Raw genomic sequence first — 17,147 nt, 5'->3', positions numbered from 1 at the left:
CATTATTGATAAACGTCACCAAACCACCTAAACTGTTCTGTTAGCTGTTCTGAACTGCTCAGGTGTGCAGAACATTCATAATCATAATAAAATATTCATGGTGTAGAATAACTGAATATAGTCCTGACAGTGATGGTCAGAGTAATAGTGGTGATATTAATAGTGGCAGATAGTTAATGTCTATGTAAGCTTGAACATGGTCATTAGGCAGGGAGCAGCTGGTCTGGCACAGGTGGTGGTGAGGGAGCCTGGTGGTCGGACTGGTGGGTGGCAGCCGGTCTGACGCAGGTAGAGGGGACACTTTGAAGGCAAAGGGAAGCTCTTTGCTCATTAGCTGACTGGCTCAGGTCGGTCCTTTCAGGTCAGTGTGCTTTCCAGCGAGGGAGGTTGTAAACACAAACACTGACACTGATCTCAATAACAGGAAAGTTTCCACTGCTGCACGTGGGCCTGCCTTTGGTACGAGAGTCATCGAGGACATGCGTCATTGTTTCCCTGAAATTTGTAAGACCACTGCCAGCACAGCGTGGAGGATGTGTTCAACTCCATCAGCAGCAGCAGCAGCAGCAGCAGCTCACCTGATTTACCATCATTAAGCCCTGATTTACCACCAAACCAGGTGTTGATCTGAGGAGAACTCTAAATAATACTAGACTCCATGAGAGAGGAGAACTTTGGAGATGTTCTAATGATGAACACAGTGATGGAGAACCACCACACCTTTCTGTAGGAGTGTTCAGTGTTTAGCCGTAACATTAACACCACTGACACCATCTGTCAAGAGGTGGATCTACATATTAGGCAGTGAGTGAACAGTCAGTTGGTGATGAAGCAGGAAAAATGGACAAGCGTAAAAATCCAAGACCCTCCGAAGGCTGGGTCAGAACATCTCCAGAACATCAGGCAGGTCTTGTAGGGTGTTCCCGGGATGCAGTGGTCAGTACCTACCAAAAGTGCTCCAAGCAAGGACAACCTTGGATTATGGGTGCCCAAGGAGGTCCCACCTTACAACTTACAGGATCTTGGTGGCAGACGCCACAGCAGGACACCTTCAGAGCTCTGGTGAAGTCCATATGTTTTGGTGGCCACAAAGTGTCGAGTTCTAGAAACACTTACTGCTCAGATAAAGAGTATTTTTATTTCTGATTATTTCTGATTTATTATTTATTTATATTATCTGATTATATTTTAAATTTGGCTCGCCAGCTACCCAACCCGTACATAAGAGACAGCTGAGAAAGCACCATCTACCCACCCTGGAGAGAGCGAAGCCAGTTACGCTCTCTCTGAGCCTCGACTGTCGATGGCTAGCAGCATGACCGGGATTTGAACCAGCGACCCTCTGATCATGGTGAAGGCAGTCTGCCGGACCACCCAGGGCCCACGTTTCTGATTTTCACACACACACACACATAGTCACAGTTATATCAAAACCTTGACTTCAGTTGTTTCATTTTTTATTTTTATTTTTTGTAAAGAGCTGCTGTTTACAGCCTGTGAACAATGGACCAATAGAAATGCTCCAACATGACTCAGAATAGAATCTCATTACAAAGAATCAAAGTTTGGGAGTTTTTTCCTCTTCCTTTATAAAAGCACATCATTTCGGAGATACAAGGTTTCGTCCCAAAAGCAAAAATAAATTATAAACATTGATTCATTAAAACCGTGACGATGTAAACAAACGAAGCTTGCTGAAGAGCTCATTAGACAGTGTGATTACAGTGCGAACAGACGGCAGGACTGCTCTTATTATTTACAGTTCTGGAGATGAAAGTCAAGCGGTCAATTTTTCAAACAAAAGCATCTCTGACGGACGCGTCTGTGATCCGAGAAATCCTGGACACTCGGCTGCTCGACTGGCTCATCGGCCTGGACAGTTTGGACTGGGCCGATGGGGTGCGCTCGCTGTTGTATTGTGTCTTGCTTTTGGCCAGTGGTATGTAGGTCTTCGTGGACATGGGCTTTCTTAGTTTTGACGGGTCCACCTCCCTACAGACACAGAATCAGAGGTCATCTCAGTTCCATTGTAGTTGAAAAATAGATGGTAAAGTTATTAATTTATATTATTATTAATAGATAATATATAAATATATGGTTTGTTTATCCTTCACCTCTTTGGTACAATGGTCCTGTAGACGGTCACAGCATACAAAACAGAGCCCAGGATTATGCAAAAGCTGCCAGCAAAACCAAGGTATATCGGAGGCCCTATTTGATACCTATTAAATATATAAAGAAATCAATAACACAAAGTAATTCAAAGTAATTGACTTATAATTCTCACAGTATTAATATTTAATACCTCGCGAGGAACGTCTTACTACCTTAGGAAGCCTCTCGCAGACAAGCGTACGAAGTTTGCTCTTCCTAACTTGATCGTGAAAAAGGAATAAGCAGCAGCGTCTGCAACTCCTTTGTGAGAAAATACAGACGATGAAAGATAAGAAATAGCATTTTCTTTTTTTTTTTTTACATATTTTATGAGACATATTTACTTCCAATTTACCTCCAATAAAATGAAAAAGGGCTCCCATTAATAAAATCACATCGTTGGTTCTCTCGCTTCCACCAATGTATGTACACTCCATCCCAACAAAGCAAAATATGGCTGCAAAAAACCCCACAGCCATCCCAAACAGCAGCAGGCCTCGCACCGTCTGGATAAACCCTGTTCAGAAAGGAAGATGATCAACAAGCAGTCGTTTCTACAGGTTTACACCTCCATGACACTCATGTAAAACCACCTACCAGCTATGTTAACGTTAGGGCCATGGTTCACAATCATCGTTAGGAAACATCAAGTGATGCAAATTTCAAAGCTTTCGAAAAACTCTCTAAGACTCCCTAAGCCTCGTCCCAACAATCAGCAGCCATGGGCTCCTCTGAGCAGCTGCCGAACGTTCTGCTCTGAACGTTAACATAACTGATGCTCCACAGAGCAGGAGAAGGCTGTAAGAGGACAGCAGGGTGTTTTCAGGTCAAGCTGAGGTCTGGAAGACCAAGAAAACTTGGATTTCTGTTCGAGATTGATCAGACTCTGGAGTGCTGGAGCACTGTTCTACTGTGCGGCGACTCTATGAGTCTGTAATCTGAAGAAGAAAGCCTTTCCTGAGCGACAGAAGCAAGCCTGATGCTCTCTGGTAAGACGTTGATGAAGTTAAAATAGAACTTTTTAGCTGCAGGATGGTTAATAAGGAGGGTTGAATTCAATGAAGAGAACACCTCTCCAACTGTTAAGTAGGGGTGTGGCTCGTTCATGCTCTGGGTTTGTGTTGCAGCCAGTGGCACTGGGAACATTTCACTGGTAGAGAGAAGAGCGGATCAGGTCATCTCTTACACACTTAACTGTTCATGGTAACAGAAATTCTGACCTAAACGTTTTGCAGACCTCTATATCTGTGTCATCGGGTCATGCTTTGTCAACACATGCTGTGAAGCTGTGCTGTTTATTGCTAGTCTGAGTAATAAGCGAAGGTGGTTTTCAGGTGGTTTTCTCTCAGGTGGTTCGTGACTAATGCGTATCCAGCAAAATGTTTATAGTGGATTCAGTTCCTGACTAACTGACATCATTTAGTTTAACAACCTGAAATAAATATTTTCACCATTGAATGATTTCAAACGATCATTTCTGTTTTTGAAGATTTGAGATTAAGATAAGTGTCTGATTTTGTTTTTATTACTTTTTTAAATACAGCTTGTTTTCAGTTTCTGGTCCTATATCTGTTTTTTATATACGTTATATAAGTTATCATATCAATCTAATATAAAAGTTTGATATGCAGAAATTAGTCATGATCACTGGAATATGCAACTAGCAAAAGTAACAAAAAAAGAAAATTTAAGAAAATATTTTTTTTAATTAACCATTTAAGAATGAACATCATATATATATATATATTTATATATATATATATATATATATATAGAGAGAGAGAGAGAGAGAGAGAGAAAGAGTACATGGTAGTTTATAAAGTTATTGGTTGTTTTTACTGTTATTTAAACCCATATAGAAAAATATTTATATATTATAAAAAACTATTATAGAATATTGTGAAAAAAGTCATTTATATTCATGATTTAATTTACTATGGTAAACTGTCACACAGTGACATTTATTTAATTATAAGTTTTTTTTTATGTTGATACTGTTTGATTAGTAATTATTTAAAACTTAACTTTGTAATAATTTGAGATTCTGGGTTTCTGGTGTTTAATGAAATATAAGATAAAAACAAAAAACAAGTTGGAAATGTCACTTTACATGTAATGATAATAAATTCTGTGTAATTTGCTGAATGAAATTATGATATTGAATAAACATTTTCACAATATTCTAATTACACTGGAATATTTTTCGCAGTTTATGAAAGTGTCAATAATGTATCAGTTAAATCTATTAAATCTATTATCTAAATACATTTTGAATATATAGTTAAACATATATTTAGCATATATAAAATTGAATGAATACAATGAATATATTTTCATTAAATATATTTCAAAATGCATTTATGCAGAATGCAATTAAGATATATAATAATGATCCAACTGCATATTTAATGGATAATTAATGTATATTTGCTAATATTTAACTTTAAGATAGGCTATGTATCTGTGTTAAACATTTGAACCCATATATTTAATAAAAGAAAATGTATTTTAAAATAGACTTGATAATATATTCTGAAATATATTTTAGTGTATGAAATGTACTTTGGAATTAAATTCAGTGTATTTGAAAGATATAAAATACCATGTATACCAGTGTCATGGCTCTGTATAAATGGTGTTAATTCGACTATCTTATGATCCGTTTGTCCAGTGTTGTGGAAGTTCTGACCTAAGCCATCATGCACTTGGAAAAGCGTATTGTCTCCCATTGTGAGAAGTATTATATATATATATATATATATCTTGCTGCTTGCGGTTCTCCCGCTGGTAAAACAGAGCGTTTCAGTGAGTTTTATAAAGGGTCAGATATTATGGTCTGTGCTTCAGATTACCTCGTTCTGCTGTATTTGTGGGGTTTATAACCCACATAATATCATAGTCCTTGCAGTTGTCCACAGCGCTGGTGTCGGTGTAGCAATCCCTCCAGAGGTTGGAATAGTACCACGCTGCCTTGATGATCCAGGCGCCTCCTTGTCCACCTATGTAGGTAATCCTCCAGTGCTCCATGGCCAGTGTACAACACACAAAGAACCAGCCGAGGGTGGAGATCAGGAACCCCAACACCTGAATGAGAGTTTTCTTCATGGTAATTTCTCCTCGGGTCTAGATGTCCTTCTCTGTTTCCCTCGTTTGACTGATGAGAGTAACAGGTTTAAACCCGAGAGGACATGGCTTGATGAGTGTGTGTGTGTGTGTGAGTGTGTGTGTGTGTGTGAAACTTGAGGGAATGGTACGAGTGGGTACAGTCTGTGTTCTGTTGTTAGGCTCATCATGAGTCCTGTTTAGTGTAAATTCCAGACAGTGTGCACCAGCATGAGACAGAATCACAATAAACACAGACTGACACAGTCTTATCTTCATATCCAGCAAATACAGAAGGTACACTAGGTGTCCAAATGTTTGTGGACACCCCTTCTAATCAAATGAAATTCAGCTCCTATAAGCTGCACCCATTGCTGACACAGCTGTGCAAATGCACACACACAGCTTGTCCAGTCACAACATCATGACCCTATTGGCAACATGCTGCCTTTTAGATGGGATGAGTTGGGGAGTTGGGGATGATGAAGTGGCTTGGCAATCATCTATCCAACATCCTGAACTCATTAATGGTCTGGTCACTGAATGCAATCAAATCCTCACAGCAATGCTCCTCCTCCAGAATCTAGTAGAAAGTCTTCTTCTCTGGACAGTAGAGACAGTTACTCCAACAAAAGCAGGATCAACTCTTTTTAATACCCAACAATGAGCAGGTGTCCCATTACTTTTGTCAGTTTATTTACAATTAGCATCTGTTGTTTTTTTTGTAAAAATACATTTTTAATAAAGTTGCTAATAATTAACTACACCATCCATGGATACATGAAGCTAAACTACAGATAAATTGTAAAAGATAGAATAAAATCTAAGGGGTGTTTCAGCGCTAAGCTGTTCGCTGGTCGACTGGCTTTAGGTGTTTTAGACAGACTAGAGGTTCAGAGATCCCATCACTAATGATTTACAGGCCAGACGTGCTGCTGAGGGAGTCCTGCTGAGTACTGATCAACTCTGTTAGACGCTATGAAAAGAAATGCAGCTTTTAGTGTTTTTTTCCTTTAAAAAAACATTTAAAATCTTGTTTATATCCAATTTTATTAAATACTATAGTATTTATATTATACTATATACTATTAATAGTATCTACAAATAACCTGGTCAGGTTATGCAAAGTTCAGAAATTATCATTTTATTTTTACAAACTTTTAGAGAATTGTGGACATCCACTAATATAAAGAATATTTAGTAACCAAACCTTGTATCTCCAAATCAGCAACTTCACAGGAGAAGGAAAACACTCACATTTTGGAGCACGTCTATTAGTCCATTCATCAAAAGGTGTAGATATTAAAATATCCACTTAAAACCTCAATTATATCCAATTTGATCAAATGCTAAAGTATTTGCAAAAATACTATAAATTGTATTTACTAATGTACTTATCAGGACATCCCTAATATATGTATCTTGCTGCTTGCGGTTCTCCCGCTGGTAAAACGGAGCGTTTCAGTGATGGTTTTATAAAGGGTCAGATATTTTGGTCTGTTTTCAGGTTCCACTGTAAAATAGCTCCACACTGCAGAACCTCAACTCCTTTATTTACCTTCTGAGAGCGTCCGCACTGCTGCTGCAGCCGGCTGGGTAACAAAGTCTGTTAATGGCACCTTGAGGACACCAGATGGTGCTCTGAACGCTGCGGTTAAGACAAAGGCTTGGAACTGGATTGGGGTTAAAATAGCTGATGTCATTAAAATATGTCTGATCGGATTGATTGAGAGTCAGTGGAAGAAAGGCTGAAAAACCTTGAGAATACGAGAATGAAAATAATAAAGCAACATTACATTGTTATTGTTGAATGAAATTTTACATAATTGATCATCAAGATTGTGACACTGGTCTTGGAAACAACTTACACATCAAACAGAACAGCTGTACAGTGCTTTAGAGATACAGGATGCTGTGTTAATATACAGATAAATATGTAAAAAAAAAAAAAGCAATAAAAATCTAAATAATTCAGAAGTTAATTTCAGTCATTTGTCCGAAAATCCACATTTCTAACAAGTTACTAAAGATACATTTAGAAAAAGCTCTGAAAAGGACACTTTTATTTTCTGCAAACATTTATAGAATATTGCAGGTGTGGACAGTATATATAAAACCACCATTAACGGGCTGATCAATATTAAAAACCTTGTATCTCCGAAACTGCAGCTTTACAGAAGAGGGAAACATCTTCTTAACTTTCATTTGAAGTCAATATAAAAAGATCTAAGTCATTTTGGAGCATTTCTATTGGTCCATCTGCTGCCAGATTGAGAATATATAAAACAATAAAAGGTGTAGATATTACTATATAAACCAGTGACTGTAGAGAACATGGACAGCACAACATCTCTCAAAAGTGAAGCAACCACAGGTCTAGCGCCTCTGCTGGCTGGTTGCAGTATGACGTGTAGCTCTGCCCATCCTCATATGTTTCAGTGAGAAAACAGCTCCGCCCTTTTTCCTTCTCATTTTCCTGCTCTAAACTGTCTCTCCATCTCCAGAGTATCCAAACTCCAGCAGTTAGCCTCCCTGTGCTGAAATTGACCTATATAATTTAATTGACCTTAACCTTTACTCTGCTCTATCGTAGGAAGGCGGGGCTACACTTAGGAATGAAGTGATTGACAGGCAGACAGTCTTGGCTGGAAGAGGCCGGAGCTGAGCTGTAGAGGAACTTACCTGAACTGCACTTTTACTGTTGGAGCTGTTGTCCACTTACCGGACAGACTGGGAATCCAGGGGGAAATCCGCTCTGCTTCTGCACTGGAAGCTCAGTGAAGACGGTCTGAGACACTGAGGTTGGTCTGGGAGAAGGGGGCGGGTCTAAAAAATGAGTATACAAGTCTGGCTCCGCCTCTGGTCTCTACTGCGCAGACTCCGGTTGCAGATTTATCAACATGGTGGACAGTTCTGGCTTCATTTCGAAACACGGCGTCCATGTCTTCTAGTCACTGGTATAACCTGAAATTTCTTGATTCATGATTTTTGCAGAGGCTTCAGAATTCTTCCAAAGGTTCTCCAGCAGGAAAGTGGCCGGTGTTGATTTTCTCCACTGGCGATCATACGTAGGCATTCTTATCAAACTGTTGTGAGGTGCTGCTGTAATCTGGAGGGGGTCTTCTGCCATTGGCCATCTGGTTTTGTGACTTGCCGTGGGAGGAGATATAGGAGGCGCTGTAAACATACCGTCTCCTGTCAGCATTGCTTTGGCTAGAGAAAAGAAAAAGAGGAGAAGCTTAGTGGACATGCTTATGGTTTGAATACAGTTGTCGTGGTTGCAAATACAATTAAAATAATCTACATGTATTAACTGTTTATTTAATAAATTCCCCAATTTTTGTACCCAGATTTATGTCCAATTACATGTGAATCCAGCCAGCTAACAGATGCTGATCTTGCAGTGCTGAGAAATATGGAGGAAGTACCATCAACCCACCCCTGAGAGAGCAAGGCCAGTTGTGCTCTATCAGACTCCGGATGCTGATGGCAAGCAGCATTTCACCCAGTAATCCTCAGATTATAGTGGCAGTGCCTTAGTCCTCTTGGCCACTCAGAGTGCCCAGTAATAATATATGCACATATACATAGATATATATGATTTCCAAAAATTCTACTGTTTTTTTATCTCATCCATCTCAACTGACAGACAGAAGCACGATATGGTGTTTCGCTCTGCATTACCTTCTACTGATGCCATCAGACAGCGATAAGAAGAACACTAGCCCTCCCAGGATACACAGTGCCGAGCCCGCCCAGCCAATGAACAGAGCAGCCCCCAGTTCATACCTGAGAAGAAATAGAAGAGTTAACCCTGAGCCACGGCTCCTCACTCGGCTTTAGTTTATATGATGCACTGATGGGCTTTACGAGTGATGTCCCATCTGTTAGCTGACATAGCAGATTTACCAGGTAATGTTCTCCTTGAAGGCTAGGCTAGGCTAGGCTAGGATGTCCAATAACATTGCATTTGTATCAATTAGAAAAGTATTGGAATTGGAGATTATTACAGTTTATTTTCTGTAAATGCTAAACTTATGGGACTTCTGAGTGGTGCAACTGTCTAAGCGTTAAACAAGAGATGAAGGAAAAAATGCCCTAATTCTGACCCTGGCTTGTCCTGCAGCTAAATCTAATCACACCATGATCCAATCACTAATGCACACTGGATTTTTACATGTCAAATATATGGTTACATACACTATATGGACAAAAGTATTGGGACACCTGCTCATTGCTCATAGTTTCTTCTGAAATCAAGGGCATTGTTGCTGTTATTGGAGTAACTGTCTCTACTGTCCACAGAAGAAGACTTTCTACTAGATTTGGGAGGAACATTGCTGTGAGGATTTGAGAGCAGTGCTAGTGAGGTCAGGATATTTGATGATCACCACCCTGCCTCATCCTCAACCAAAAGTACTGGATAGAGCTCCACCACCATCATTCCAGAGAACACAGTTCTTCCACTGCTCCACAGCTCCTCAATCTGGGGGGCTTTATACCCTCTAGCCCACGCCTGGCTTTATTAGACAGCATGCTTAACTGATCCAGAGGGTCCTATTCTATTGACAGTACTTCTCTACAGGGACTAGACAAGGTCTGGGAGCAACTTAAAGCAGCCCAATGCATTCAATAGAAGGGGTGTCCACAATTATTTGGACATGCAGTGTGTGCGATCAGTGTTGATGTTGAACGTACTTTTGTGCCATGAACATCGGGTCAAAAAACTCGGACGTTATTCTGTGGGCGTACAGGGAGCAGGCACTCAAGGAGCATAGACCTGGAAAAACAGGAATTGGGGTAAAATGATTGATGAGATTTCAGACTTAAAAAAGGAAGAAGTAAAAGAAGAAGAAGAAGAAGAAGAAGAAGACTGACCGCTTATAAAGAACTGGAACCCAGCGAAGAATGCGATCCTGGCTTTAATCAGATCACTTCCACCAATTTTGGTGCACTTCATTCCCACCAGGGCGCAGGCCGTCGCAAAGAAGCCCAGACAGACAGCTGAGATCATCAGGCCTCGGCACACCTGGATGTAACCTGTCACACATAGAAGGAAAGTTCGCATCGACGTTACTACCCAGCCAGTACGCTCATGAGGGGCTCACATGTGGAACGTGGGCTAGGTGGGTTCCAGGTGGGTTCCAGGTGAGCATGGGCTTTGAGTGGGTTTGTACTCAATTGGGGATTCCATCATTACAGCCCACCTTATCCTCACATGGGTCCCATCTAGGCCCTGTATGCAGTGTACAACCCAGATGGTACCCATGTTTGACCCCTCCTGGTCCCATCACTGACCCTGGTGGGCATCCAGATGTGAGGCCTACATGAAACCCATGGACAAAGCCATCTGATTCCCAGCTGGGCCACCCATAAAGACCCCACATGGGCATGTTAGCTGGGTCTAGTCACAAGTAACAGAACCTGTAAAGAACACCCCAGCTCAGTGTTGTGCTTGAGTACTGTATAAAACGGTCAATTTCAAAATGCTGGACTGTCCACAGAGAGGTGATTTACTGGCAAATAAAAGCTTGATAGTTAACGATTTCTAACAATTATGTGCAAAATAGCCTGGAGCTGATGGAAAGATCACATTAAGGAGCTGAAAAATACTGCTAAACATTAACAGGATGGGGGGACTGTTCTTTAACCAGGCCGTTAAATTATGCTGATCCATCAGAGGCCTGGAGAGAACATGGCAGTACCCGGAGATGCTTCCAGGAATTAGGCAGATGCAAAAAGAGGCAAAGGGTGCCAAAACTAGTGACCCCGAACTGAATGCAGAGGAAAGTAGCTGAGTTTTCATTAGAGGGAGATGTTCACAGCTCAGCTGCAGAGCACAGCTTGGAAGCTCCAGACCAGCCTCAGCTGGTAGCTGGTTTCAGGTGGTCTAAGCTGGTCTTTGTAGGTGGTCATCCAGGTAAAAACGTACCCTATACTGGTAGAGGAGCTGAGCTCTTGACCAGCATTGAGTTTGATGGACTAGCTGGTCTATCAGCATGACCAACGTGACCAAGCTGGTCGTAAAGCCGGTCATAGCTGGCTGATCTGTTTGGACAAGCTGATGGACATGCTGGTCAACCACCTTGGTCATGCTGGAGGACTAGGAAAACCATACATACATAATTAAGCAAACAGCTTAATTGTTGTTTGTAAACAAAGTTACACTATATGTCCAAATATTTGTGGACACCTCTCCTATAATGAATACATTTAGCTACGGTACTTTAAGCTGCACCCATTGCTGACACAGATGTGCAACTGCACAAACACACACAGCTTGTTTGGTTGCTGTAGAGAAGTATTGCCAATAGAATAGGACTCTCTGAAACAGATAAACCAGATGAACCTATTGGCACCATGCCTTTTAATCCCAGGTGTGGGCTAGTAGAGGGATATAGAGCCCCCCAGCATTGAGGAGCTGTGGAGCAGTGGAAGAACTGTGTTCTCTGGAATGATGGTGGTGGAGCTCCATCCAATACTTTTGGATGTGATGGGTTGGGAAGTTGGGGATGAGATTCTGATCTAGAATACAATCAAATCATCACAGCAATGTTCTACTCCAAAATCTAGTAGAAAGTCTTCTTCTCTGGACAGTAGAGACAGTTACTCCAACTTTTTTATATTGCCTTAATTTCAGAAGAAACAATGAACAATGAGCAGGTGTCCCAAAACTTTTGTCCATTAATCTCTCTCTCTCTCTCTCACAAGAACACACTAAAAAAAGGTGTTCAGGGGCTCTGAACCGACCTGATTACAGTGTGCACCTAATTTCCAACAGCAGCAGCAGTAATCAATCGTAATGAATATTAAAGAAAAGAGCTAGCTGACCGTCCAGAGCGAGCATGGAAGGGAAGTCCTTGCAGTTGGAAACTCCAGTAGAATCAGTCACGCAGGTCTTCCACAGGTTGGACCAGTAGGTTGCTGTGGTAATAACCGTGCCGTCGATTGAAGACACCTTCCAGTAGTCTGTTGGAATGGTGGAGGACACCAGCACCCAGCCTGCAGTGGCTACCACAAAGGCCGTTATCTCTGTCACCATGTTACCCATTGTTCCTCCAAAGCTGGCCCCTTTGTGCTTCACAGGGTTCCTCGAGGTTCCTCAGGGTGTATCCCAGGCTAACCACGCAGAAGTAGGTAGTTAATGTATTCCACACTGGTTGATAGTCTGGGGGAGGGTTTTTTAAGCCTCAGTCGTCACCATCATCCAACGTATGCCCACTCCTGCCCCCTTATGACAATGTCGCCATGGTATCTCAGGACTCAGTGTAATGACTGACCATACCTAGGAGGTGTGTGTGTGGGGGTGTATGTAGGAAAGGTAATGAACTGTGCACCAATGGTATATTGATGTGGGGTAGCTGTGTATGGCTGTGATTTTTTAATATGCAAATGAGAGAAAGTCTCTCATTAACTATTCATGACCTTGTCCGAGGAACTAGGGCAGGACAGAAGTGAAAGAATCCCTAGAAGCTGAGCTGTTTTTCTTGTACTGTTATGTATATACAGTATGTCCCAATATTTGTGGACATGTGCAAATGCACAAACACAGCTTGTCTAGTCCCTGCAGAGAAGTACTGCCAATAGAATAGGACTCATCATGACCCTGTTGGCTCCATGCTGCCTAATAATGCCAGGCGTGGGCTAGAGTGGTATAAAGCCCCCCAGCATTGAGGAGCTGTGGAGCAGTGGAGGAACTGTGTTCCCTGGAATGATGGTGGTGGAGCTCCATCCAGTACTTTTGAGATGAGTTGGGGAGTTGGGGATGATGAGGTGGGGTAGTGATGCTAACGCTTCTGAAGAAGAAGACCTTCTATTAGATTTTGGCATTTATTAGTGAGGTCAGGATGTTGCATGATGATCACCACCCCACCTCCTCATCCCCAACTCATCCCATCCAAAAGTACTGGATGGAGCTCCACCACCATCATTCCAGAGAACACAGTTTCTCCACTGCTCCACAGCTCCTCAATGCTGGGGGGCTTTATACCCCTCTAGCCCACACTTAGGGGTAAAAAGAAAAAGTAGCAGAATACATTCATTATAGAAGAGGTGTCCACAAACATTTGGCCATGTAGTATGTATGATTTATTTATTATTATTTTATTTTTTTAAGACGTTGACCAGGGCGTGCATGTCATTAGCACAAAGCCCCTTCGCCTGAAGGTTAGTCCTCTCAGGTCACTCATTAGCTCCATGACATCATCGGAAAATGCCAAATTAGCATCTTTGAGTTCGGAGAAAGCTGCATGGTTTCTCTCCGACTGCAACAAGTCAGCCTTAAAGATGGAGTCATCTGCATGTACAGGTGTCACAGATCTTCTGGAAATGCTAACCTGGCCAGACGCCTCCCCAGAAAGCCCGTGTTTGGGGCAGAATTTACAAGAATCTCCGTCCAGAGTCCAAAATTTGTCACTTAAGTGGATCATTTATGCAAACGGATGGAGCGCCCTCTTGTGGTACTGTCCCGTCTCTGTTCTGGCCTAGTGAATCATGAATCACCCACAGAACAGGTTTCCAACTCTGGTGCTAAAAAAAGGGTCCCCTGCTGTAGAGGATTCATGCATTAGGCCAGAGTAGATATTGTATAGTACCACAAGAGGGCGCTGCATCCATTTGCTTTGATAATGTACTTAAGTGACACACTTCAGAGCGCTAAGTGATCTCAGTTGGGAGCTCTCTGCAGGCGGTGGGTTCGGATGTCTTACTATGTTTATGCTCATCTGCGTGGAGTAAGGAGTTGTATATTCTTTGGATAAGAAATTATTTATTATTATTATTTTTTATGATTATATTTTTTTTATTCTAAAGCATTTCTCGCTGTGATTCATATAATGTTTGTAATTTATTACAGGTCATATACACACTAAAAAAATAATTCATGTGTTAATTAACCACCCTGTTACACTGTGGCTCAAACTAAACAGTTTAAATGTTTAAAACTACAGAATAAAAATATTTTTGGCGCTTGTCCCACATCCATCAGCTGTGCCAAGTCTGCAAGGCCAAAAAAAATCTAAATATAAAAGAATAAAATAAAATTAAAAAATCAATAGAAACTTAAATTAATATGATAAGTAAACCATGTTTACTTTGATTACACTAAATATTGATTACATTATTATTAATAGTACCTGTTCACCACAACCGCTGTTCCTCATAGTTGAACAGGAGGGTTCAGTATGCTAATTTGTAAAGAGTGCACAGATTTATTTTTACTCTCCGTGCTGAAAATAGCCCGGTTGGGTGGGTAACACAGTAACCCAGTTCGTTGGGTAAAACATTACACACTGGTTTAGTCATTGGATTAACCCCTTATAGCCGCCATTGGGCCGAAAGTATTGTTGTAAACCTCTGCTAGCAGAGAATAGCCCCTCCAGTCTGTACAGATGACCCTGTATTCACTGCATTAAGGGGTTACAGTGACCCATCCATGCAGTGGTGCTACAGCTACGGCCTTCTGGCCCAAACTGTGGCTCATCTTTTCAGGGGTGTCTTTTGCTCCACAGCTGTGTAGGAGTGCTTGATCATGTCCACAAATGCTAACAAATGCTGAACTCTGAATGGAAGTCAATGTAAAATAAATGTTTATTCTCAGTTAATTAGAGCATTTCTATTGGTCAGTTCATCTAGAATGATTTATAATGATAATAACAATAACACATGACAAGCCAATAAACATATTAATAAAATTATATTATAATAACATCCTATCTATAATAACATCTATAATACCCCAATAACTATCACATCTCAGTATTAATAACGTTGCAATAACACTAACATTACATCACTATTACTTCACAATAATGCTTTTATGTCACAATAAAACTAAAACAATACAACAATCCTGTTGTGACTCAATACATTACTTTGCATCACCATTATAACACAATAATAGTATTACATCATAACAACACTCTTACATCATAACAACATTATGACATCACAATAACACTAATACATCACAATAACACTATTACATCACAGTAACACTAGTACATCACAATAACACTACTACATCCCAATACCACTATTACATCACAATGACACTATCACATCACAATACCACTACTACATCACAGTAACACTACTACATCACTGTAACACTATTACATCACAATGACACTATCACATCACAGTAACACTATTACATCACAATAGCACTACTACATCACAGTAACACTATAACATCACAATAACACTATTACATTACATCACATCACAATAGCACTATTACATCACAATAACACTATTACATCACAATAACATCACAATTACACTATTACATCACAATTACACTATTACATCACAATAACACTACTACATCACGATAACAACACGACATCACAATTACACTATTACATAGAGCTGGTTTTAGCCTGTCTGACAAGATTCTGTTGATGCCTTGCCTTAAACTGCAGCCAGGCTCCTTCACAGGTGCCAGTGAAGCTGTAGATGGGTGTTATTGCCTATAATCAAGTCAAATAAGGATGTACACTATATGTCCAAAAGTTTGTGGACACCCCTTCTAATAAATGCAATCAGCTACTTCAAGCTGCAGCCAAGCTGACACAGATGTGCTCATGTTTGCACACACACACAGCTTGTCTTGTCCCTGTAGAGTATCGGCAATAGAATAGGACTCACTGGAGCAGATAGAGGGGTATAAAGCCCCCCCCAGCATTAAGCTGTGGAGCAGTGGTATGATGGTTGGGTGCTCTATCCAATACTTTTGGGGAGTTTGAATTGAAGAGTTAAGTATCAGGTAGAGTGGTGATCATCCATCCAACATTCTGACCTAAACTGAATGCAATCTAATCCTCTCAGCAATGCTCCTCCAAAATCTAGTAGAAAGCCTTATTCCCTGGACAGTAGAGACAGTTACTCCAACAAAAGCAGGATCAGCTCTTTTAATACCCTTAATTTCAGAAGAAGCAATGAATGAGCAGTGTCTCAATACTTTTGTCCACATAGTGTGCTTATAGCAGCAAACAGCGGAACAATAATGTATAATCACCAGCGATCTGTCTTACCCTCCAGTTTGAAGATGGTGTGGTGCTGCCTGCAGTGCACAGCACCTAAAGCATTTCCAGCGCAGTTCATCCAGAGGCCCTGGAACACCCAGGTCGCCGTAATGACCGAAGAAGCCCTGCTGGTGCTCTTCCACTCGTTGGACACTGTGGCACCAAGGGTAGCACCCAAACCCACTATTCCTGCCAACAGAGCCACAATTTGCCTGCAGGACATCGTTTGCAGGCAAACACTCAGAAGGGGGCGGGGGTCCTACACTCTTGTAGATCCTAAATGCCAGTGTAGAACAAAGGAGATGCTCCAGGAGAAGAAGAAATTACAAAGCAGACATGTGTTACTGAGTGATAATTTACAAAGTGGGACATCTGCTCTGGTTTATTTTTACTGTATGGACCCGAGTAAAAGTATACTTGAGGGCGAACTGGCAGTTAGTCATTAAACCAAACACTCGGCTTTCCGTTCGAGACATGTTGGCATCGCTGCTTTGCGAAGGGTACGGTTGGTCAGGTGCAACATTAACATCTCCAAAACAAATTGGTAAGCCTTCATATTTTCACATGTGACAAAGTTCATTCCCAGATGTTCCACTCTTGGTAATAATTCTCAGAATTTGATCGTCCATATTGAGGTAGCTCAGTAGATCTTCAGATTCAGTGGATGTAATATGACCAGTCACTCACAGTCCACTCTATTAGACACTCCTACCTAGCTGGTCCAAGCTCTAAATTGTTGCTGTAGTTTGTGTTGGTCATCCCCTAGTCCTCCATCAGTGCCCACAAGATGCTGCCCACAGGACATTAACAGTAACAGAAAGATGCAGCCAATTTGGACCCAGCAGAGCTGGAATGATATCTCCT

At 41.1% G+C, this 17,147-nt stretch overlaps 2 protein-coding genes across 3 annotated transcripts; both read right to left on the bottom strand.

Annotated features, from left to right (window-relative positions):
- Positions 1-1,793: 1,793 nt before the first annotated feature.
- On the bottom strand, positions 1,794-5,259 carry cldn10l2 (claudin 10-like 2). The gene is made up of 5 exons (XM_072686652.1): positions 5,007-5,259; positions 2,510-2,671; positions 2,328-2,415; positions 2,115-2,222; positions 1,794-1,992 (listed from the first exon to the last, which is right to left on the bottom strand). Exons 1-5 carry the CDS (start codon positions 5,257-5,259, stop codon positions 1,794-1,796), a joined length of 810 nt encoding a protein of 269 aa, XP_072542753.1.
- A 3,059-nt stretch (positions 5,260-8,318) lies between these two features.
- On the bottom strand, positions 8,319-16,506 carry LOC140561438 (claudin-10-like). 2 transcript variants are annotated; one of them, XM_072686650.1, is made up of 6 exons: positions 16,338-16,506; positions 12,088-12,312; positions 10,135-10,296; positions 9,955-10,036; positions 8,941-9,045; positions 8,319-8,469 (listed from the first exon to the last, which is right to left on the bottom strand). In XM_072686650.1, exons 1-6 carry the CDS (start codon positions 16,504-16,506, stop codon positions 8,319-8,321), a joined length of 894 nt encoding a protein of 297 aa, XP_072542751.1. The 2 variants fall into 2 exon arrangements, with proteins under 2 accessions (XP_072542751.1, XP_072542752.1); XM_072686651.1 differs by lacking the exon at positions 12,088-12,312 and having other exon boundaries at positions 16,293-16,506.
- Positions 16,507-17,147: the final 641 nt, after the last annotated feature.

Source organism: Salminus brasiliensis, chromosome 8, assembly GCF_030463535.1.
Source record: "Salminus brasiliensis chromosome 8, fSalBra1.hap2, whole genome shotgun sequence".
In the NCBI taxonomy this organism is placed as follows: domain Eukaryota; kingdom Metazoa; phylum Chordata; class Actinopteri; order Characiformes; family Bryconidae; genus Salminus; species Salminus brasiliensis.
Note: the sequence above shows the minus strand (reverse complement) of the source record. Positions and strands in the feature narration are given on the sequence as shown.

Excerpts from the sequence above, each read along its gene's own strand:
- cldn10l2 (XM_072686652.1), bottom strand. The coding sequence starts at position 5,259 with ATGAAGAAAACTCTCATTCAGGTGTTGGGGTTCCTGATCTCCACCCTC. Across the intron at positions 2,672-5,006 it reads CACAAATACAGCAGAACGAG|GGTTTATCCAGACGGTGCGA; the intron begins GTAATCTGAAGC and ends CTTTCTGAACAG. Across the intron at positions 2,223-2,327 it reads TCTGCGAGAGGCTTCCTAAG|GTATCAAATAGGGCCTCCGA; the intron begins GTAGTAAGACGT and ends TATATTTAATAG.
- LOC140561438 (XM_072686650.1), bottom strand. The coding sequence starts at position 16,506 with ATGTCCTGCAGGCAAATTGTGGCTCTGTTGGCAGGAATAGTGGGTTTG. Across the intron at positions 9,046-9,954 it reads CCGATGTTCATGGCACAAAA|GTATGAACTGGGGGCTGCTC; the intron begins GTACGTTCAACA and ends ATTTCTTCTCAG. Across the intron at positions 8,470-8,940 it reads TCTGATGGCATCAGTAGAAG|CCAAAGCAATGCTGACAGGA; the intron begins GTAATGCAGAGC and ends TCTTTTCTCTAG.